This window comes from Tubulanus polymorphus, chromosome 4 (genome assembly GCF_964204645.1).
Source record: "Tubulanus polymorphus chromosome 4, tnTubPoly1.2, whole genome shotgun sequence".
NCBI lineage: Eukaryota > Metazoa > Nemertea > Palaeonemertea > Tubulaniformes > Tubulanidae > Tubulanus > Tubulanus polymorphus.
In genome coordinates, this window is record NC_134028.1 from 25,152,064 (window position 1) to 25,174,382 (window position 22,319).

General features: G+C 39.3%; 2 protein-coding genes across 6 annotated transcripts; both read right to left on the reverse strand.

Annotated features, from left to right (window-relative positions):
• Nucleotides 1-397: 397 nt before the first annotated feature.
• On the reverse strand, nucleotides 398-6,171 carry LOC141903773 (pentatricopeptide repeat-containing protein 1, mitochondrial-like). Of its 3 annotated transcripts, none has more exons than XM_074792069.1 (9): nucleotides 5,590-6,171; nucleotides 4,565-4,679; nucleotides 4,154-4,294; nucleotides 3,663-3,834; nucleotides 3,104-3,252; nucleotides 2,156-2,821; nucleotides 1,687-1,803; nucleotides 933-1,115; nucleotides 398-598 (listed from the first exon to the last, which is right to left on the reverse strand). In XM_074792069.1, exons 1-9 carry the CDS (start codon nucleotides 6,123-6,125, stop codon nucleotides 407-409), a joined length of 2,271 nt encoding a protein of 756 aa, XP_074648170.1. In that variant the 5' UTR covers nucleotides 6,126-6,171; the 3' UTR covers nucleotides 398-406. The 3 variants fall into 3 exon arrangements, with proteins under 3 accessions (XP_074648170.1, XP_074648172.1, XP_074648171.1); XM_074792071.1 differs by lacking the exon at nucleotides 5,590-6,171 and adding an exon at nucleotides 4,755-4,868; XM_074792070.1 differs by lacking the exon at nucleotides 398-598 and having other exon boundaries at nucleotides 949-1,111.
• A 339-nt stretch (nucleotides 6,172-6,510) lies between these two features.
• Nucleotides 6,511-21,747, reverse strand: LOC141903080 (mitochondrial Rho GTPase 1-like). Of its 3 annotated transcripts, none has more exons than XM_074790975.1 (20): nucleotides 21,657-21,747; nucleotides 20,555-20,669; nucleotides 19,917-19,975; nucleotides 19,676-19,757; nucleotides 19,000-19,043; nucleotides 18,679-18,846; nucleotides 18,281-18,331; nucleotides 17,798-17,899; nucleotides 17,497-17,538; nucleotides 17,217-17,273; nucleotides 16,866-17,095; nucleotides 16,174-16,258; nucleotides 15,439-15,584; nucleotides 15,052-15,146; nucleotides 14,765-14,856; nucleotides 14,562-14,684; nucleotides 13,826-13,951; nucleotides 13,541-13,737; nucleotides 10,707-10,745; nucleotides 6,511-9,089 (listed from the first exon to the last, which is right to left on the reverse strand). In XM_074790975.1, exons 2-20 carry the CDS (start codon nucleotides 20,586-20,588, stop codon nucleotides 8,975-8,977), a joined length of 1,887 nt encoding a protein of 628 aa, XP_074647076.1. In that variant the 5' UTR covers nucleotides 20,589-20,669; nucleotides 21,657-21,747; the 3' UTR covers nucleotides 6,511-8,974. The 3 variants fall into 3 exon arrangements, with proteins under 3 accessions (XP_074647076.1, XP_074647075.1, XP_074647077.1); XM_074790974.1 differs by lacking the exon at nucleotides 10,707-10,745 and adding an exon at nucleotides 12,027-12,095; XM_074790976.1 differs by lacking the exon at nucleotides 10,707-10,745.
• Nucleotides 21,748-22,319: the final 572 nt, after the last annotated feature.

Consider the following 22,319-nt stretch of genomic DNA (forward strand, 5'->3'; position numbering starts at 1 on the left):
ACAAATGATGATGATCGGTACACCTCTCCCTGTGAAACGGTATCGATATACCCGGTTGGAATCTAAAGTATCCCTGTTTTCTCCCTTTTTATTCGGGACACTGAGAATCAATATCAATAAAGACTGACATGGGACAGCCCTTTTTATTCTCTATACATGTACAGCACTTGTAGAATTTTGAATCTGTAAATACGCTGGGTTCAAACCCTGGACACCGACCCCCTGATAGTAATACAATAACCCTTGCCAAACTCGGACAAACTGGAACCAGGTTTTCTGTAGTATTACGCCTCATAATTTGGCCATGCATCCTCTCTCTCTCTTCCTATATAAGAAGTCAGAACAAAGAAACGAATGTAAGACAATTTCATTGAAACGCTCAACAATACTAAGCTGTATTTTTGTATCAACTATTTGGTAAATAAACACGATTTGTCGAGACGTCTTCAGTTCGGTGGCTTCGTAAATCAGGATACGGTATTTCATCGCTTTCGATTTCCGTCGATAACAGCCACGATTTGTAGAATATGAGAAATTCTTCTAATTCTGTGTTAAATCTGGGATTCTGCGCATACGCTGGAATCGATTCACCGCGATCCTGAAAACAAAACAGAAGATTTTAACATCTATCTTCATACTTAAGTATAGATTCATACTAAAATAGTGAATATCTAAAGGACATGGGTCAGGGCTGCAGATTGATAGCATTTTGATTCACAAAAAACTTGAGTTGAACTTTTTCCTGAAACACCAGCTGCGTTAGGGGTCATTCATTTATTACGTACGCATTAGGGGAGGGGGGAGGGGGTCAGTGCAATTGCGTACTGTAATGCTTAATGTATATGAAAAAATGGCCGATTTTGCGTACAGAGGGGGAGGGGGGTTGAAAATTTCGAATTTTATGCGTACGTAATAAACGAATGATCCCTTACCTTTTTCAACATGAGATCTTTTGCGTATTTGACCTGGCGTTCGATGTGATGGAGGCTTTTCGTGCCCGGTTTAATAAACTCTTGTTGCATGCTGTGACAGAGTTTCAATTTGTAGCCGAAATCCATGTTCGAAACGTGCAAAAGATGTCCATAGATTTCAGACGTTATTTGAAAATTGGCTTTCTGAAAAAAGTAGAACGCATTCAATTTTGATTACTTTTTCAGTCAATTGGTATCAAGAATTAAATCTAGTTGGCACCCTTGATCCCGATTGGATAAATTTTTGCCCAAGTCATCCTCACTTGCCAGGGTTTGAATGCATCATGCCAACACAAATCACGACGAGTTCGTTCATTAGTTTATTACGCTCTCAACATTTCTTCAGCGGATAGGTTACCACCAGTCTATCTAGCCAATCAGATTATTGATATAGCGAATCTGCCAGTGAAAAACAATGCATCTGATTGGCTTTATCCATAGACTGGTGGCCACTGAGCAGCATCCTGTCCGCCCAAGAAATCTTGTGCGGTGTAATAGACCAATGAAGGGTTAGCAGCAAGGGTTTGTGTTTGTGTGAGCCTCAGCTGTGGTTGCAACAGCTCAGAGATTATGAATGGAACTCAATTAACAATCCTTTGCAATGATTCTAAAGAATTCTACTAAGTGTTCTTATTAAGAGATATTACGACTTCAAATCATTTGAGTTAAGAAGAATCTACTGTTCTAATCAGATGAGAAAAGTTGAAATGAATACCTTGATATCTTGAATGAACTGTAAACCATCTTTACGTTGACTACAGGTTAAAGCTAGGATTCCGTACGTTCGGAAATTCGGCGTCAATTTGTGTAAAGTCAATGATTTGAACATTGCCTGAAATAAAACACGAGAAAATATAGATGACTACTTAAATATTGATGAAATATCCCATGGCTATCTAAATCAAAGGTGAGACGTTTTCATTCGTCAACCATCTGACTCCTTTCAAAGGGTCCCTACAGGTAAAACTGTAAAAGTTAAGACGTAGTTTACTGTACAACTACAAAAATTTCCAATTGCCTATTTCTCAAAATTGAAGAAATTTTAAAGGAATTTTTGAGCATTTTGTTCAAATCAAAGGAGTTTCAAGCATCTCAAAAAATATTTTTTGTTTTTAGGTTTTTAAGGAATCGCGGAGTCGTAGGGACCCTGTTTAGGAATCAAGCTCACTCAGTCAGTAACTAACCTGAGCTCCGACGAGGTCTTTACGATAAACGCGACGTTTCATCATCAAGTTCACGAAATCTGTGTCTCGGCGAACGCCTTCTCGATCCATCACCGCCTCGAGCGCCGTCTCCGCCTCCGTCGTCGACGGTATTATATCCATCATCTGAGTCATCGTTTTGATATCGGGCTGAACATTATCTTTACGCATGTGACTCAGTAACGCGTCGACACCGCCGATCAGAGCCAGACGATCGCCGCTCGTCGCGATCTCCGCGAATCCGACGATACCTCGAAAATCCGGCCGCGGACTGAGAATATTCGGCGTGTTGCGGTATCGCGCGTGTTCGTCGTAAATGTAAACGCCGCGGTTTTCTGAATTCTCTTCGGCGGTCGTCGTTTTTAAATCTTTTTCGTCAGTCTGATTTTTAGCAGTGCCCTCGAAGCCGATCTGCCACCAGTATTGATCGCTATTAGTATTAACACTGCTGCTCAGCTGGGGTCGGTTCTCCCCAGTCGGCTCGCGCTCCCCGGCACCGCCGGCTTCTAATTGTTTCAAGCGTTTTTTCCCGAGGAGTTGTCGCGCCGATTCGGCTGAACCGACGCCGCAGTCGCGGATCGCGCGTACCAATAAGTTGTAGTGGAATATACGCGGAGTAATTCCTTTGAGTCGCATCAATCGCCAAACCTGCAAAACAACCAGCATTAGACGATTTGAAAATACAACTTTACTGGAGTCAAGATGTGCATTAACATAAACTACTGCGGCAATAGAGGATTCCATCTGTGGCAAGCGGTGATCCACTGGTGTCACTAGTAGTCCAGCCCAGTTCTTTGTTCTTCAATTTTTCCATTAAAAAAATTCAACTTTCTGCTAAAATCAAGTACCGGGTATCAATGAAAACTATACCAAACTCAGACGATGCAAGACCAACTTTAAGTTAAAGAAGTTAAACACAAATTATTGTACCTCAATTGCGCGTTTGAATCCAGTTTCTTTATCGGAGATACAAGCTATCAACAACATAGCGTAGCAATCAGCATCCGGCCTGTAACCAGTTTTAATCAGTTCAGAAATCAACGCGAAAGACGTCTCTACCTCACCGTGAATTGCATAAGCTGAAAAATTTACAACAAATTCTTCTCTTCGATATCGACAACGATTATTTAACCCTTTCAGTGCTGACTAATTAATACCCTATAGTGCTGGAGATGATTTGAAAATTTTGAAAAATTCCACCCCAGTGTGTTGAATAACGGGAATACCACTATAGTGCGTCTACACTGCAGCGCGGAGTATCGTTAGTTACTAATATTTCACTATGTTTGACAGGTGCTGCCATCTTTCAATAGTGATAAAAACTAATTACATCAATACACCGCAGTGCGGTGTACTAGCAAAATCCATCACAGATTCATACACCGCACTGCGGTGTAGACGCACTGTAAATGTTAACAGTATGTAAGAATGATCAGCTATTCGTCAAAGCAATGACGTGAGATCTGAAAATACGAGATCAATGACGTACCTTTGATCATAGCTTTATAAGTGAGAAAAGCGGGAACGATGTTTTTCTCGGACATGTGTCGTCTGAGATAGTCAGCGCGCTGGATCGCGTCGGACTTCACGGGTGAATTCGCGCACGCGTTGAATAACGATGAAAACACGTAATCGTTCGGCTTCAATCCGTATTCCTTCATCTGAAACCAGATAATATAATCAATACTTATTGGGACTAAACGTAATGCGTAAGTCAGATTGTTGTAGGTTGGATGATGCTATATCAGAGGACAACATTGTTAGATCTGGATTTCTCATCAGATTTTCAAATAAATTTCTGTCCCTAAGTTGGACTTGGCAAGTTGCAGACAAGCAATCATATCCCACCCACCAATTGCTGCTGCGCTGATCCAGGATTTTAGATCGAGACGTATTCAGGTAGGCCTCATAAGTAAGTGAAAATTCAGTGTTTTTAATGTCCGTAATAAACCATAAGAAATGTACATTCACAGTACGTACTTTAAAGAATAATTCTATGGCTAGTTTCAGATGTCCCGATTTACCGAGTCCGGTAATTACGACGGCGTACGCGAAAACAGTCGGTTTCACGCGATCTTTCGCAATCATCTGTTCTTCGAGCAAATCCAACGCTGTGACCACCTGAAAATATGGATAGCGAGAAAAAGTAACTTTCCAAGTCTGGCCTTTTTGGTGATTATTCATCCGGATTCAAGGAGAAGTTGTACCCTTGAAAATTCTAGCTAGGTCAACTAAAATATTTTATCCCAAGTGCTTAGTGCTGGATCAAAACTTATTAAACTCAGCAAATACAAGACTGGAGCCGCCCTCATTTTCCTCTCCTTCGATACAATACTGGAGCCAGCCTCATCAACATCAAACACATACTGAAATGGAGCCACCCTTATTTACCTCTCCTTTGTTACACAGTTTTAGTATTCTTCGATCGTACCAGTTTTGAGTGTGTACGCGACCGGTTTTAGACAATCGGATGTGATGAGGGATTTCATCATCCTCTTCCGACGTTCTGCAACCAAAAAATAAACATAAATATTCAGAAGTCGATCAGCGTCTTGAATTAAAATCACTTAAACGACTTTACTCTGGTAGGTAGAGACATGCATCAAGCCTTTCAACGGATACTGCCATCTCGATCATACAATAGTGATGTCATCATCAGACGTAGTCAGTAACCGGTCTATGGTTTCGGTCATCCTTATTACCGAGATGACGTATTTTACCGAGATGAACCGAGATCAACATGAAATATAACATATTTATTCATACATATCGATTTAAACCATTGAAATCATATTATATCAGTAATAAATGCCTGCTGGAGTCATATTTTACATATTTCGTCGGATATTTTTGTAGGAAAATAACTTTTAACTTAACCGAGATGAGATCGTTGATCAATCGAATTCAATGAAATTTTATTGCTAACCAAGTTTACGTATTTGAAGTCAAAATTTTTCTAAATAAAAAAATATGTAAAATATGATTCTAGAAGGTATTTATTACTGATATAACATGATTTCAAGTGTTAAAATCGATAAGGAATGAATAAATATGTAATATTTAATTTCATCTCGGTTCATCTCAGTAAAATAGGTCATCTCGGTAATAAGGATGACCCTATGGTTTAGTTTGGATATTTTTACACCCATCTGATTATAAAAGCTTACCACGAACGATAAGGAAACTAAACTACATCACTAGGGATTCCCTCCTGTTGCTTTTTCTGCTGGCAGGAGGTCTAGTTTCTCGATCGGATATTTTCACATCAAGCCCATCAGGTTTTCAAAGCAAGGACCAATGATTAGGTAACTAACAAAGCCGAGACTAACTTCAATGCTTGTGTACAGTAGATGGCTCCTTATTCGGGACCAAGTCCGGAAAAGTTGGCGAATTTGAATAAATCTGACAACAAATACCTTTTCGCTTGATCTTGAAGACGCTTGTGAACTTTAGGATCAAGCGTTCCGAACACATCCGCCGACAACGACAACGACCTGCTTTTAGTGAATTCCGAACCCGCGTCTCGTTCGTCGTAAAAAGCGTCCTGACTCTGTTCGTATACTTCCTTCGCTTGTAAATAATCGTCCTGCCATGATTCCGTATTCGTCTTCGAAATACGGTATTTATCGAGAATACTTTTATCCGGCCGAGCTTTTTCGGTATTTTCACTAATTACACTTTGTTTCCTCGCGGCGTTACGAGTTACTTGTCTATTCTGTTTTTTCTGCTGCTGCTGCTTTTGGCTATTTTTATCTTCGTTAAATTTCGAATCTCTGAATTTCGGATCGAGCTCGCCGAAAGTATCAACACTCGTTGAACTTGAAGAGCATAGTCTCTCATTCACAGATCGGGTTGTTGTCGCTGGTGGCAGTAACTGCCGCAGCGTCCTATACCTCGAATAAACACCAACTCTCAAATTCAGTAAAGCAATCCCTCTCGATATTTTCAACATAATTGCAGCTCTTTCGCAGCTTTTACATTTTACAAAGCACGTTATTTGTTTCAATTCAATTCAATCAATTGATTCGTTATTTCCGGGTCCACACGACCTTCGGATAGTCCTAAATACTAAGCAAAACAGACCGAACCTCCTAACTCGGATCTTTACCCACGAAACCCATTAAGGACGAGAATGAGCTATTTAAAAGGTGGTTTCATTATTCGTTAATTAAAAACTAAAGGTCCGTGTTTCTTTGAGCTATCGAGGGTTTGCCGTAGTAGATCCTGGTCGGGATCATCGAATAAAATGGCGGCTCTTTCAACTGAGGAAAATATTGCTTATCCGAATCGTACACCACCACACAAACTAAGAACAACAAAACTTTCATTTAAGCTACATAGTTTTCATATTTATTATCCAACCGTGTTTATGTACACCCTATGTGTATCACTAGTGCATCGGAAAACTCTCAACTTTCAGTCAAAACTCATCACATCAATCTAACCTCTATAATTTGGCACAAACTCTGGAAATCCAAGCAAAGCCATCTATAAAACTAGGTTCATTCGACCTAGATTCTAACTTATAGAACACTCATTTTGACTCGAAACCGCTTTTAGCTTTTAATAAGCCTGTCAAATGTCAATTTTCATATTTTTTATAGGGATCAGATAAATCAGTAGGCCATCCCCAAAAAAGTATTTTTCTTATGAAAGAATCTCGAAATAACAATTCAAAAGAAATTTTCAACCTCGCTTAAAATATCATCACATAAGTTTTAAGCATCACTTGAGTCATCTATTTTTGAGTCCCACAGTTTGCATTTTCAATTCAACAGTGTTAGTCGTCACTTAGATACACCTGGGACATCATAGCAGACAAATTGAGACATTTCAAGCAAAGTTAACTGTACTTTGAATTCACAACCTTCAAGAGAAGACATAAATTGCGGATGAAAACTATTGATCAAATTGTGAAGTTGATATTCGAATATATAACTGAATATGAGTTTCAGATCATCAACAAAAACAACCAATATTCAACACGCATAACTTAACATCATTTAGCAGATACCGAGTTTAAGACGAAGTCATATGAAATTCATACGCAATCCATTTTTTCTAAAACAAACATTAGACCCTAACATTATTTACACAATACAATAACTCGATTATTATCACGCCATAAAATGCATTCATTTGTTTATATTTGCGTTATATTTAATATCAACGCCACATCAGTGCAACCGGTTGAATTCTGTCACCATGCATGTATTTAATGATATAGTAATGCAGGTATCAATCTGCTGTCAGGTTAACCCTTTCAGTGCTGACTAATTAATACCCTATAGTGCTGGAGAAAATTTGAAAATTCTAAAAAATTCCACCCTAGTGCGTTGAACAATGGGAATACCACTATAGTGCGTCTACACCGCAGTGCGGTGTATCGTTAGTTACTAGTATTTCACTATGTTTGACACTTTCTGCCATTTTTCAATAGAGATAATTACAAATTACTATTTACATCAATACACCGCAGTGCGGTGTTCTAGCAAAATCCATCACTGATTTATACACCGCACTGCCGTGTAGACGCACTGAAAGGGTTAACTAAACAACCCTTAACCACTTTTGGTATTCGCTCATACAAGTGTCTCCTGCATTCATCTGATACATTAAGTGAAGATACAAACAACAGTCTCGTCACAAAAGTATCGTCACAACTAAATAAGATGTTTTTCAGTAGAAATCTCATTCAAATATTTGAGAGAATGTGTCAAATTAATCGCTAATCAACATGTGAGACGTTTCATACCGTGGTGGCAAATACTGAAGATCAGTATCAACAGTTGGGGTAGTTAGTTACCTAATCGTTGGTGGTAAGCTTTTTATAATCTGATGGGCTTATACCAACGTTAGGGATGACAAGGGCGAAAACACGAAAATATCCGATCGTGAAGCTAAACCACAGACAGACTGACTACAGTTGGGGCGAAGTCATTTAGACTGGTTCATATCCTGATTGAAGTCGCTGGCAGAGTTATCGAGAATGGCTATTCTAAAACCGAAATCCGTTCAATCGAAACCTGCCTTAAAACATAATGAATGGTCGATTGAGTGGAGGGGTGGTTCCGGACTGCAGATTCATATCATTGATACCCTTATTGTACTGATACTGTAAAATGTAACGTCCCCGGAAAATATCGAGGCATAAATAAACACTTACATTCAGATTATCACGACAATGACAAACTTCATTTATTCAGCGCGGAAAAAGTTACAAATTGAAAAGAAGAATCAGGAAGTGACGACAGTAGACTGCGCTTGCTGTGGATCGAGAGTAGGAACGAATCTCTGTGGGGCTTAACTGCCTTTTGGTGCTGGCACATTTTTATTGCTTCCAATCTTTCTTTAACCTCAGAAAACCCCCCTTCATATTTTCCTGGATACGGCCTCGAGTGAGATAAGATAGGTTATCATCGCGTGAATTGGGAACCGACACTAACTGGAGGACGCAACAAAACATTGGGTTATTTGTAGTAATGAAAATTAGTTCCTCGATGAAATTTGAAGTTGTGTTTTAAGCTTCCAAATCCGGAAATCGTCGGACAAGTCAATGGATAGATACATGATTACCCTTCTCACTAAATGTATGGTTTTGATTTCATTGAAAATTAGAAAGAATTGGAGCGCGGCGACCCAGCGCCAACGTGGCGAAATCCTCGCTCGCCACAGTAGCATTGCACATGATGATACCGAGACAATCAGCTCTGCGCAATCAACTGTAGACATTTCCGATAATCATAAAATGAGATGTTCGCAAATCTCGTCGATAAAAGTTTATTCTAAAGTTCGTCGTTATTATCTCGGGCGAATTACGCGATAGACAAGAAACCCTATACCGGCTGCCAACGCCAGACTCATCGCAGCTGTCAATATCAGGTTCGAATCTTGGATTTGAACTCCGCGAAGATGCCTGAAAATAGCAGAAAAACGTCACAATTAGTAACATCCACGGTACTGGTTATACATGTACAGACAAACATGCTTCTTAAACTTCTGCAATCAACTATGAGATATCTCTTAGTTCCAGTCACACCATCATCGCCACTATGAGTTATCTCATAGCTGAATCCTATCATTCACTGCTTGATATTTGTACTCCAACACACGGGAATGACACAGTTCCCGATTAGATGAAAATGTGAACAAACACGGCTTCATTCTCAATACTCATCGGCCAATATTGAGTAATGGCAGACCATGTAACTTGTGATTAAGCAAGTCTGACTGTATTTGTATCAGATTTATCTAGATTCAATTTCGACTCTATCTACACTTATTTGCTCGAGTAAAAATTTATCAATTTTTTTCTATCATTGATCGGAATTATCCAAGTAATCCACAATCTTTGTGATTCGATTTAAATTCGCCCACATAAACTAAGTCTAAAGCCTAATCTACGATCAGGTATAAACAAATATTACAAGTATGATTATTGTTAACCGAGTTATATATACCGCCACAGTGATAAAACACCATACACCATTAAAATATTACTAAAACTACTCAAATTACCGGGTTATAAAACACGGCTCAGTTGGTCAAAGTTGACTAGTTGACAAATGACGTGTCTGTAAGCAACTTTGAACAACAGACCCTAGAAATCGAATACTACTGAACATTCCATGCAGATTGTTACTTAATGTTTGACTTTTTTGCCAGTGTGATAAGGAGCCGTTCACAAAATTAAGATGATCTAAACTGCACCTCCCCATGTGCACACTTTTCAAGCAATATGTACATAAGGGAAACATGGGCGATTTTCGAGCCTCTTGCCCCCAATGGATGCATGCATTCATCATGAATGGCTCCTTGTCGGTTAGTTTTGATGAAGTGAGAAGATATTTTAAGAAATTTCGACTTTATACAGCAGTGCTGAGATGCTGTCTGTTGATTATGTATGCATTGCTTAAAGCTGATGAGTACGCCCATGAATGATTTTGTATGGGCAGAAGAAGTACTTTCTCCACATATGCATAAATATGGAAAATCTATGTAATAAACGGATGACATCGCACAAGTTTGATTCAGGCGAGAGAATACATACTGATTATGAGAAAGGATACTGAATTTTAGTTTTCTGTGAAGTTATTCGTATCAAACCTTGATCGGACCCAGTTCTACAGATGCCAGTTAAAAGCATAACACCGTAATTGAAAATGAACTGATATTCGTGACTCTTCTTGAGTGAACGGACAATCTATAGAGCTGGATCCTGGACCGAGTTCCACAGGTAAAATTTCGACTCTATATTAGACTTATTGAAAACTAACTCATCCAAACTGGAATCAATTGGAACCGTTGATTTCAAATAAGGCTATAATTTGAATTATAGATAATGGAATTGAACTCACATCCAGTATAGGATGTATAAGACTTATATTTTCGAGTAAAGTGATAATTATTTGAAAGTATTCGAGTTCAGAGGTGTCTACTATAATCTAAAGTTTTAAGAGTCAAATTCATCTGGCGTTAGAACTGGGTCTCAGCGACTATATACATGCACACACATACAATACACTTAACATACCTTCGAATGTTAGTCATGTCAAAATGATTCCAAATCATCCTTTAATAACACAAAGAAATTCAACACGGTGAAAGCTAAGATTTAAATGACACACATGCAAACAACCAACCGTACACACAGCAAGCCTTGATCAGTGACATCTAATAGGAATAATATACAGGACACACCTTCAAATAAATTCTCAAATCGAAAATTCATTTTTGTTCAGAAAGATTAAGCTTCGTGAGCATATCGGGAGCAGGGATGCTTCTACGGATTATCGCCCCTTGGTGGCGATCATTACTTTTCAACAAAAAGGAGAACATTATGAGGACCCGGCTGCTGTGCCACCAGCTACATCATTTAGACTGCTCGATGAATATCTGGTTTATTCTAAATGAACTCTTTTATCTAGATTTATAGCCTCCCACATAAAACATTTGGGGAAATTATGCCTCTAACATTTTTATTGGTCATTCACGGAATTTGAGGAACTATGGTATGGACGGATTTCATTGAATGTGAGAAGAGATAAGCGACATTGTCCGCATGTGCACCTGGTGGATCCCAGCTTGTCAGAAGCGGAATCCTCATCGCTTCATGTTTATCTATTTATTTGAAGGTGGTCGCGTGATTAGAGGAGTTGGGATCGGTAGCCTAGTAGCACACGCAAAGAAAGAGATGATAATCTCACGAGCGAAAACTATATAAAGAAGTAGCAGCCAAACCGAGATATTGATAATAATACGGTCGAACCCTCTGAATCCGGATCAGTTGTTACCGGAATGAAATCAATCTGGTTTACCGAGAAATCCGAATCAAACGTCTTATCTTAAATACCGGGTACATTTACGTATCGATGCATCCTCCCCCGGCAGGGATTCGAACCTGATGGCATCGAGACGGCACGAAACCCTGCCATAATCGACCGTGTGCGCAGATACATGCGCAGTTCAGATGATGTGATTTTTAGCCAATCAGAAATCCCGTTTTATTTTAGCCCGGGTTTTCCTATTTATAGTTCTTCCTTGAAATTTGCCTCAACGATTATAAAACGAGCAATCTGATTGGTGCCGCCAGTTTTCGTTCGGAAAGCTGCGCATGTACCTGCGCACGCGGTCTACTGATGCAGGGGTTCGTGCCGTGGCTGAGTGTAGCGATGCCATCAGGTTCGAGTCCCTGCAGAGGGAGGATGGTATCGATGGACCATAAATAAATTCAGGATTAGATCAAAATTAAGATCCAACTTATCCGGATTAAGCGGGTTTGACATTGATAACGTCTATGACGAAATGATGCCGCTACAAGGACGCCAGTCCGACTGGTGGCAACGCGTTTCACCTGAGCCTATCCTGTACCCAGAACGGCGGCTGTTGCGTTAGTAGCATGTTAACCAATCTCTTCAGGTTACTGCAAAAATAACGCACATCATCGTCATTTATTCCCACCGAAATCGAGAGCGCTCCCTACGATCTAACCAAAAACGTTAGGTAACTAAATCGCGCTCATATCTGAAGCCAGGATCAGGGGCGGATCCAGGAATAATTAGCAAGACCAACAGTTGATTACTCGATAATCTGTCAATTAGATCAACTGTCAGATTAAAATTTATTATTAAGTCATCGACTGGGTTTTGCTAATCAATATCAGTTCTACTAATTTCTTGAATTTTTACATTGTTACCATGCCTACGCCACCCTGCTTTAGTTGTTGAGACCCCACAAGAAAAATAACTTCATTTCGTAGGCATGGTGACAATGTAAAAATTCAAGAAATTTGACAAAATGGAGGATTTTCTCTCTCATTCAACTGGACTTAAGGAGTCTTTTTGCCAATCCATCTAATTGGTACAGAACTGGAAATATATCGGATATTCAGTTGTTGTCCGCGATTTTTGGCATTCTGTTAAGACATAAATGAGGTATGTACCCCAAAAAGTAAGCAAAATATCCAAGAAAAACTGGTCTCATCAATTAATAAATAGACATTAGTCATGGATCGAGGATATGATACTGTTATTAAACCATTGAACGGAACTGTTTGCGTTGTAACGATTTTATAGAATCCCTAAGAAAAGAAAGAAAAAGAGGAGGAAAAATTTCGGCGAGTTAATTGTTTATTCGAAGTTTCCACTATATCCTAATGGACATCTTCAGGAAATGTCGAAACATCGAATACAACACTTTAACTCAAGGAAACATTTCCGACTCTTTTTCTTTCCTATTGTAGAATTTTATAAATCCCAGCTAGAACAGCGCATGGTCCCCGCCGGCCCTCGTGCGGAAGATGCTGCTGATACATTCAAGCTCTCTTTTGGAGCATTTTCAAGCGGCATTTTTCCGATGAATCCGACCTTGTAGAGAAATTATCATCCTAGGAAACAGTTGTTACAATTTAGATTGTTGGGGATTAGGCCTGTAATATACCCTGCACCGCGGAGAGGAGTTTGTGTTTGTTAATTACAAAACAGCAGGAAAGGTGCAGGTCTGTTACATAGTTTATATAATTGGTATATTAATATTACGATTCCTAGCACCTACGACGTGGCACAAAATGGTAGCGTGGCCAAGGGCACATGGTAATGCAACATAGAGTATACTGTGACCCGAAATAGGGCGCACCACTGCCACGGTGCAAAATCAGGTACAAGGAACACCGTGGTACAAACCATGGTGCGAAATAAAGCACGCAATGGTATGAAATAGGAGGGTATGCGCCATGGTTCGAAACCGGGTCGTTGACCACGGTATGAAATGGTGACAAACTGGGCGAATCGGAAACATGAAGATTTTACGAATTTTCGAATGAACGAAGTCTTAACGATTGTCGATGTATTGTATGATTATAACACTTACGGGTGAGCTGCGATCGTTGCCAGTTTCATATAGATATCTTTACTAACACGGTCGAAGCTGGTGAAGTTTTGAGGCGGCGGTAACTTCAGACGCGTGCAATACTCAAACGGTTGAACTTCCATCGTTTGTTTGATTTCCGGCAAATCACTTTTCCCGGCGACGACGAGACACGGTATTTTACTGTCGTGGAAATATTTCTGCGAAGAGATTAAACCGATCATGAAATACGGGTAGATGATTACTATCACAGGAGTGTTGTGGACCGCGTTCCTCGAAGAGACTGACCTCATATATCTCAGTGATGTAGCTGAATGATTTCGGATCGCTGTGATCGTACAGTAAACAAGCTACGTCGCAATTATAGAAGTCGGTTCCCGATGTTTCCAACTGGCTCGAATGCATTTCTTGCAGCTGAAAAAGTACCGGGTAACAAACACTAACAAAACGTCCACAGTTGCTGTAATAAAACCGGCTAAAACCTGATTTCTACACATCTACACGATAATTGTTATGGCAGCATGCCAAATAACGATACAGAAGCAATATGCAGTAAGACGCTTCCACAGTACACTCCATTGGGGCCGACTCTATTATCACGTCCGGACTGATATCCGGATAATCCGGAGATTCCGGTGAAATAGAGTACAATCGGAGAACGACTGTGCTATCACTTAATAGACTGGTTGCTGAGCCTAGACTGGTTGCCTGTTAATGCTATGCTGAACGTGTATCTTCTTAACCGCATGGCTCCACTCCGCAACTAAACCACCGCGCCAGAATAGAGAGTCCGGAGATATCCGGATGATCACGTGATCGATAAAAGAGTGAAATTGGAGACATCCGGACGCGTCCGGATGGATAATAGAGTCGGCCCTTGAAGTCGGATATTTGAGGACAAAATCTGTCACACTTGTAGAGTTTGATGTTAGAGTCAAATGATGATCTCAGAGTTGAGATACTTTTGAATTTAATCCTGACCCAGCATGATAGGTGTTGGTGCTGAAAGGCTTAAGACACTTACCATTAGATATTTGTCCTGGCCGTAAACTTGTACGGTACCGATTGAGAACTGCGACATGTGTTCCCTGTTCAGAGTTTGTACGTACTGTAAATTTCTACCGATTAAACCTTGACAGAAAGTTGTCTGGAAAGAGATAAAGACGACTTGACTTACATAGCGACGACTTAGGCGAGATAGACTGTATCGGTATTGTTGAAACTGACCTTTCCACAACCTCGGCTGCCGAATACTTTACAATGGAAAACATTACGAGCGGTTTGTTTCTTTTGAAAGTCGATTTGTTTGTCTCTAGTCACTGGAAACATAAATACAAAACCATCCGATAAGGGATTTTTTCGCCGATAACCATCTGATCTATATATATATATATATATATATATATATATATATATATATATATATATATATATATATATATATATATATATATATATCACACGGGCGGATATAAGATCCAGGTTGAGAAATGGTGTCTTCAATCAATTCGTACCATGAATGGCTGTTAGTTGACTTTCATTTTCGTACAGATAGCCTAAATACGTGAGGTATTCCATCGTTCGAGTCACTTCTAAAAACGTCGTCAATCTGCAAAATTCGAATAAATTATGGTATACATCGGTGGCATCAAATCTTAAACACTATCGGCAAGAAATATAACGAGCTCGAAACGCGAAACAGATTTATGTTCATGCGATCTAGCAATTTCTAGCAACAAATTTCCCCTGATATTTTAGCTTTTTTCTTACAAAATTCCCTGACTATTCACTGATTTCTAGGTAAGTGACCGCCCTGCTTACCCCTCCCCACATGCGTATATAATCAATGAATGACCGCATATATGCAAGCGGTAAGTAAATATCTATTCATCTATACATACGTCCACTGCGAGAGGAAACCTTGCGACGTAATCCAACCCATCGCGTTCGTGTGAACGCTGTTCGTGACGTCCGGACCCCACGGCAAGTACGGACACGTGCTGAATAGATTCTGTAATTCTACCGGGGACAAACAACCGTCTTTATCCTGAAATGTAACGAACGCGGTCAGTCATCTTATAATAAAGCACGAGTAAATGAAAACAGACGATCGACACAGTACTACAATCTGAAGCCCGGACCTAGCCCTTGAGACAAAGGTGATCGTCAAGATTTCTCGTTAAAAGGCTGAGGGCCAGGTTTAGGGCTGCAGATTGATAACACCTGCTGTAAGTATGAGGACAAGTGCGGATCTAGGGCCCTGGGCCCCCTCCCTCCTTTAAGTGAAGATTGTTTTTTTCGACCGACCTCCCGCCACTCGCTTAATATTAACGCTGCGCTGTGTAGTATTTGTCATGAATTCTTGCCTCAGAATGCAGGAAATGGCCCCAAAAGTTAAATTTCAAAAATTTTTCTGGGGGTCCCTCGCGCCTGCAGCGCAAGAACGTCTCGCGTCTACGCCGCTCGGTGTCAATACAGTATCATCATAGCTACATTTATTAGGTGCCCCCCCTAAATTGGGCTCTAGATCCGCCCCTGATGAGGGTAAGAATTAGTTAATTTTTCTATTAGTTTTCATGCACTAAATTGTAAAGTTAAACTCAAACTAAGTGACTAGACTCAAGAATCTATCTTACCTCATCGTATTTTTCAAAGAGATTCGTAAGGAATTGGATGCCTTGATGAGTCAGCTCCGTGCTGCATTCCGGTCCGACTTTCAACCTGAACACAAGCGAACAAAGAATTTCAATTTCAAAAATTTAAAGCATTTAGAGATGATATCAACTATTTTTGTAAGCAAATTCTTATCCTAAACACTACTAAACTAGATTTCTAATTCGGTAACCGCCTAACCGGGTGATAAAAATCCTGGCACTAACTGTACCAATTTAGACATACGTAGTCTACTTTCTTATCGTTTTTGTTATCTTTTTTAAATATTTTTGCTCAAATTGAAGGAATTTCAAGCACGTATAAACAGCATTTTCGGTTTAGAAAGTTTTTAACCTCTTCACTACCGCAGATAATGTAACCTGTCTCACCAGGATTCGAACCCAATGGCATCAATCAATTCAAATAAAATCGGCATTAGAGGCTGTTAGCGTTACTAATCGTCCATCTATGAGTAAAAATTGGAACTAAGTTGAGGCAGACAAGTCTATAGTACGGCTACACACCAGCGGTGCAATGGCTCACCACACCAGCAATTGTAGTAAATGAATATATTTGCGACGAGAGAAGGTCATTATTTGCGACGTAAATATACGTCGCGCATGGTAGCGAAGAGGTTAAGGAATCAGGGTGTCATAGCGACCCGGCATCAACGTACGTCGGGAATAGATACTCTTTCGGTAATTTCAGCGTGTTGTCGTAGCCGAACTTGCGCAGTACGGTCCACGTCGTTTCGTGGCGTCCGCGCTGAATGAACAACGTGTGCAAGAACAGGAAACCTTTCTGCGTGAGACAATCGTTCAACGTCCCGTCCGGTATGTTCTTCTTCACGACGCCTTTCACGTCCTCCAACGCTTGCGGCATCAACGGCGAATTGAAACATCTCCTCTGAAGAAACATACGCAAACATTGAAGAGGTCTTTGATAATCGCAATATCAATGGTTTCTAGTTGGAAACCAAAAAATCCATTTTTTTAAATAAAACATTTTTCAGTTAGTTGTCATTTACCTGGAATTGATTCAGTTCTCGGTCGTTCATTAGTTTATCATTGTCTTGATCACAAATCTACAAATTATATGAAGAAGAATTACCAGCATATTCATAAGAGACCTTACATCGAGTTTCGTATTCCAGTTCTGATTCTTAACCACAAGGTCACTGTTTAAGTCGGGTTTACCGAGTGGGCTTAAGTTAAAACCGATTTATGCAACTGAGTGTAGTTCGTCTTAGGTACATTTCATTCATTTTGAATGATTTAACTAAACATGTATAGTGGAATTCAGATTACCTTAAATATCCGGGTCAATGCTTTCTTACAAGCAGGCGTTAACTGAAAATAATTCAACGCACAAAATATTAAGTACACACTACAGGGATCAGATTGATGAACTATTACAATTGGCTTTTTCAGATTTTTTTCACAAAAAAATACCAGGATGGTCACATTTTTTACTTAAGGGCACAATAACATACGGTTACTGATCATAATCCGGAATGATTAAAATTCGTTTCTCAACACGGCAGTATTATTGATTGGCTTCCGACAAAACTGCAAACCGGATGACTAACTTTTTCTCATCGGAGCTCACCTCTTTTTGTTCGGGTAAATATAACGGAGCGGTCGGGTGAAGCACGGCTTTTTGAGCGTAATAGAAAACTTCGCTAATGTTTCTCAGCGTTTTAGCTGAACACTGAAAATTGAAAGACAGGTTACAATCGGGATATGATACCCTAAGACTAAAGTCTTCGCGAAGATAATTCTTTATTTTTTTTAATGAATCAAGGACAGGATCCCTATTCAGGATCAGTTATTCCAGGATATAAGAAATTTTCGAGGAGAAAATTTCAAATTTCGAGGAAGTGTCCATAACTCAATTACTGTAGAATTCTCCTAAATCGGTACATTTAATCTCGTTCCGTGGTTTCGTAAACAAGTTTCTATCCTTTACCCTACTAACCCTTGTTTTTGAAACCGCCTAATTGGGTAAAAAACATGAATCAATGAGTCGTGTATTAATGACCCTGAAGGTAAACATAAATGAAATTGATGGAAAAGTTGCTAAAGATCTCACCTCAACGCACGTTTCTACTTCATTGTAATCTTCCATGATTGGTAAAACAGTCTAAAAGAAAAACGTCATGAGACTAAAAAATTTGATATAAACCTTGTCTTTTCATTTCCGCTGAGGTAAAAAATTGACCAGCCAGCTGCCTATCTTAACATGACTGTTTTAAAGTTATGCTCAAGCTAACAACACACCGCTATAAAAATGAACTGATTACAAATTTCATTAATGATTACAAAATTACAGCTGATTACATGAGAAACAAGATATCATCTTTTTCTAGCCAAAGTCTTTTTTCAAAACGTCGTAGTTTTTTCAGTTCAGCAGTTCATTGAAATCTTAAGTTTAGTTCTCAGGAGGAGAAGTACACATGTAAAGGGTTAATACGGTTTACGAAATCTCACCTCCATCGTCGTATAGTCGATGAGGTCTGTTTTATTGCCGACCAGTATAACCGGCGTATGAGAAGTGGTCGATTCAGTCGATTCTTTAATCAACGGTAGCCAATGTTTCGTGATTTGACTAACGGATTCATCGTCATCCACCGCATAAACTATACATATTACATCGGCCTGAAAATCAGCGATAGCAAGATTCGAAATCAAACGCGCAGAATACGATCAACTCTTCTAATTGCACCGACGCCACAATATGTGACACACGCGATCATCACTATTTACGAATGCCTTCTTTAAAGTAAAGTAAGGTAAATGCATAATTCCTACCCTAATGAGTTCTGACTTCAATTGCTTTTCATCTTGTTCCCGGCCTAAAAAAATGAATGTTAATAAATACCGGCATCAGACATTTAACAGCTAACTTTATGTTGAACTCCATCAGGTTAAGGGTCAGTAAAACCTAAAAGACTCAGTCTTAACCCTTTCAGTGCGTGTACACCGCAGTGCGATGTATGAATCGGTCATGGATTTTGCTAGTGCACCGCACTGCGGTGTATTGATGTAATTAGTAATTATCTATATTGAAAGATGGCAGCACCTGCCAAACATAGTGAAATATTAGTAACTAACGATACACTGCGCCGCGGTGTAGACGCACTATAGTGGTATTCCCGTTATTCAACACACTAGGGTGGAATTATTCAAAATTTTCAAATTATCCCCAGGGTCCAGTTTCACGGACAAGTTTAAGCTTAAAATGGTTAAGCTTGAATTGTTGTCCTCATTGAAAACATGAAGTAACCAATGGTAATTACACCAAAAGTTTTAGATAAACTTTTTTGCGAAACTGGGCCCAGCACTGTAGGGTATTAATTAGTCAGCACTGAAAGGGTTAAGTGAAGTTGTAAGATTGGCCTTGACTGTGCAACTGGTCAAAAGTGTAAGTTCAGTTTAAAATAGTCTTGAAATCTTTGGGTTTTCATGTATGGGATTGGAAACTCACTTGAGAAATCCACAATGTGGGTTGGTACTCTTTCGGGAGTCACATCGGGAGGAATAGTTATTTCTTCGGCCTTAGCCGGAACCTAAAAAACCATAAAACACAAGAAGTTTTAATCTAGACAATTTTGTAGGGGAGGGGTCACTTCTCCGTATCGGCTGCAACGCTTAGAATTATTTACGAGGCATGAGTGTAAAAATAAATTCCCTAGGGTTTTCATGTTCACAATATTTCGGTATTTTACCTTTTCTATGAATTCTTCGCTGACTAGAGACATAACTAACGACGTTTTGCCGACACCGGCTGAAAACGAAGAAACTTGAAATTTTAATCGTCTCCTTGAAAAGTAACACATATATTGCTTAATATTGTCGACAATAAATAATGCAATGTAGATTATGTGTAATATCAAGGATCAAAGTTATTTTGGATTTCAATATATATGTTTATATCAATTATTGATGACGTAGTATCATACTGATGACGGCACATCCTCTTGTAGTTAATTATCAAAATTCATCAATAATTAATGGAATGAAACTTATGAAAAATAAGCCAATTACAAAATAAACAGCAAAATTCACAATTGTAATTCTTTTTATCGTCAAAAAACATGAGCTGAATGATTTAACATCATTCATACTTAAGCATCCAAAAATATGTAACTTGGTGACTGCTTGCTTAAATGTGTTCATCGATATCTAAAATTCAGTTGAAATGTAGATGAAACACCAAGCACGTAACTACTACTCGCAACAACTGATGGACCACTGCTTGCCACAGAAGGAATCCTAAATTGCCAAAGGATCCTCACTTGCCTCAAGCCGATTCCTCAATTGTCATTGCAGTTTTCAAGGTCCTTTATTTGAATAAGATACTTACGCTCGCCGACTAATAATATGCGCACGTCTTTCATTTTGAAATGTTTTCAGTTTTGACCGGTTTTTTTAATAAATCAAATATCAAACAGTCGCTTCACAATCGTTACACTATCATTCTGAAATTGACAAATCATTAGAAATGATAAATTAGGCTCGTCAGGTCAAACTGTAAATTGAACTAAAATCCCCTACCCTCAGTCCAAATAAAACTGCAACCAAGTTAGAATCTCATATAGAGTATGGATAAGGTAGGGTATGTTTAGGATATATGAAGGCCTATACAACAGGGCGTTGACTAAACCGCACTGGTTATTGACTAAGACCACCAGAGTCCAGTAACTGAATAAACAAGAGTCCAGTTCAGCTCTTTTGACTGTCTGTTAACTGGCTGAACCCCGACTGATGGAGTGACTACAGTTTAGGTGTCCCTAATGGTATGTACCTACTTTCTAAACAAACCATAACGCAATTCTTTAAGGAAGTGAAATAGTCTGATCCGGTCACCGACTTCTGAACGCTATTTTGCCGGATCCATATATCATGTAACAATAAAATCATTTTATTGTTAAAAGATTTGTATGGTTTACAGCGAGCTCGGTGGTCTCGATGACCCTGCGCTAGTAATTTTTTACTGGCCCGGGTTCGAGTCTCGCTCTATCCGCTCTATTTTCTCAAACTCTGTTCTCCACACTTCCTTCGAATTTTCGAAGTCGCGCCCCTCTCTGCGCATGCACGGAGTATATCAGCCAATTAGAGACGATATCCGGCAAAATAGCGTTCAGAAGTCGGTGACCGGATCCGGTAAAAAATAACTACGGCCTCAATTTAGAATGACACTATAGCACCACACAGTGTAAAGGTGACCTAAGCTACAGTTAGACCATTCATAGTTCAACCTCATCTGTTTCGTTGTAGAAAATCATCGAATAAATGGTAAACAGTCTAGTTAGTAATAAACTTAATTGAATTGAATGAGATTTTTCTTCAATCGTCACCGATCGTCACAAGACACTCGAATCCGGCAGAATTTCTCACCATAAAATAATCATTCATCATCGCTCAAAATACATTCAGAATATGAAATATAGATAAATATTACTAACGTTAACGATGCGAAAACGGAGATATTTAATGGAAAATTCGCGTGAATTTTCAGTTTTTTTTCCAACGAATTAAATCCACTTCCGGTATTTTGGCGCCACCTAGCATTTCAATTAAATTCAATACAAATAAACATTATTGACACGCTCTAAAACGGCCGATATGTATGGTGTCGATACTGCCAGCATGTGTCGATGACGTATGACCAGCGACTCGGAAAATTCGTGTATCACATGGAACTGACATTTTCGAAAGGGAGTGGATTTGATATACAATCTAAAGAATCACGATAATGATGAAAGGGTTTATCTTTCAGTTGACCGGTTGCGCGGCGCATAAATTGGCCACAGATATCTTTGAGTAATCATTTTGAAATGATTTGTCAAATTTTTGCGAAAATAATTTCTAAAAATAGACTCACGCTGTTTAAATGTTGCAAAAACAGTCAAAATCCATCAATGGACCAATGAAATATAATAAAACAGGCCTCACAAGTTATTTTAAAAAGAAACAACTAGACCCAACTATGCCGAAAAATGTACAGCAACTGTAAAATGTTTTTTCTTCCGACTCTTCCTTCTCTCTCTCTTGCAATACCCATCCACACTTCGATGGCCAACGGCCTGAGCTGAGCGTGAGGGGTTCGGTTTCATTTTTGAAAACCA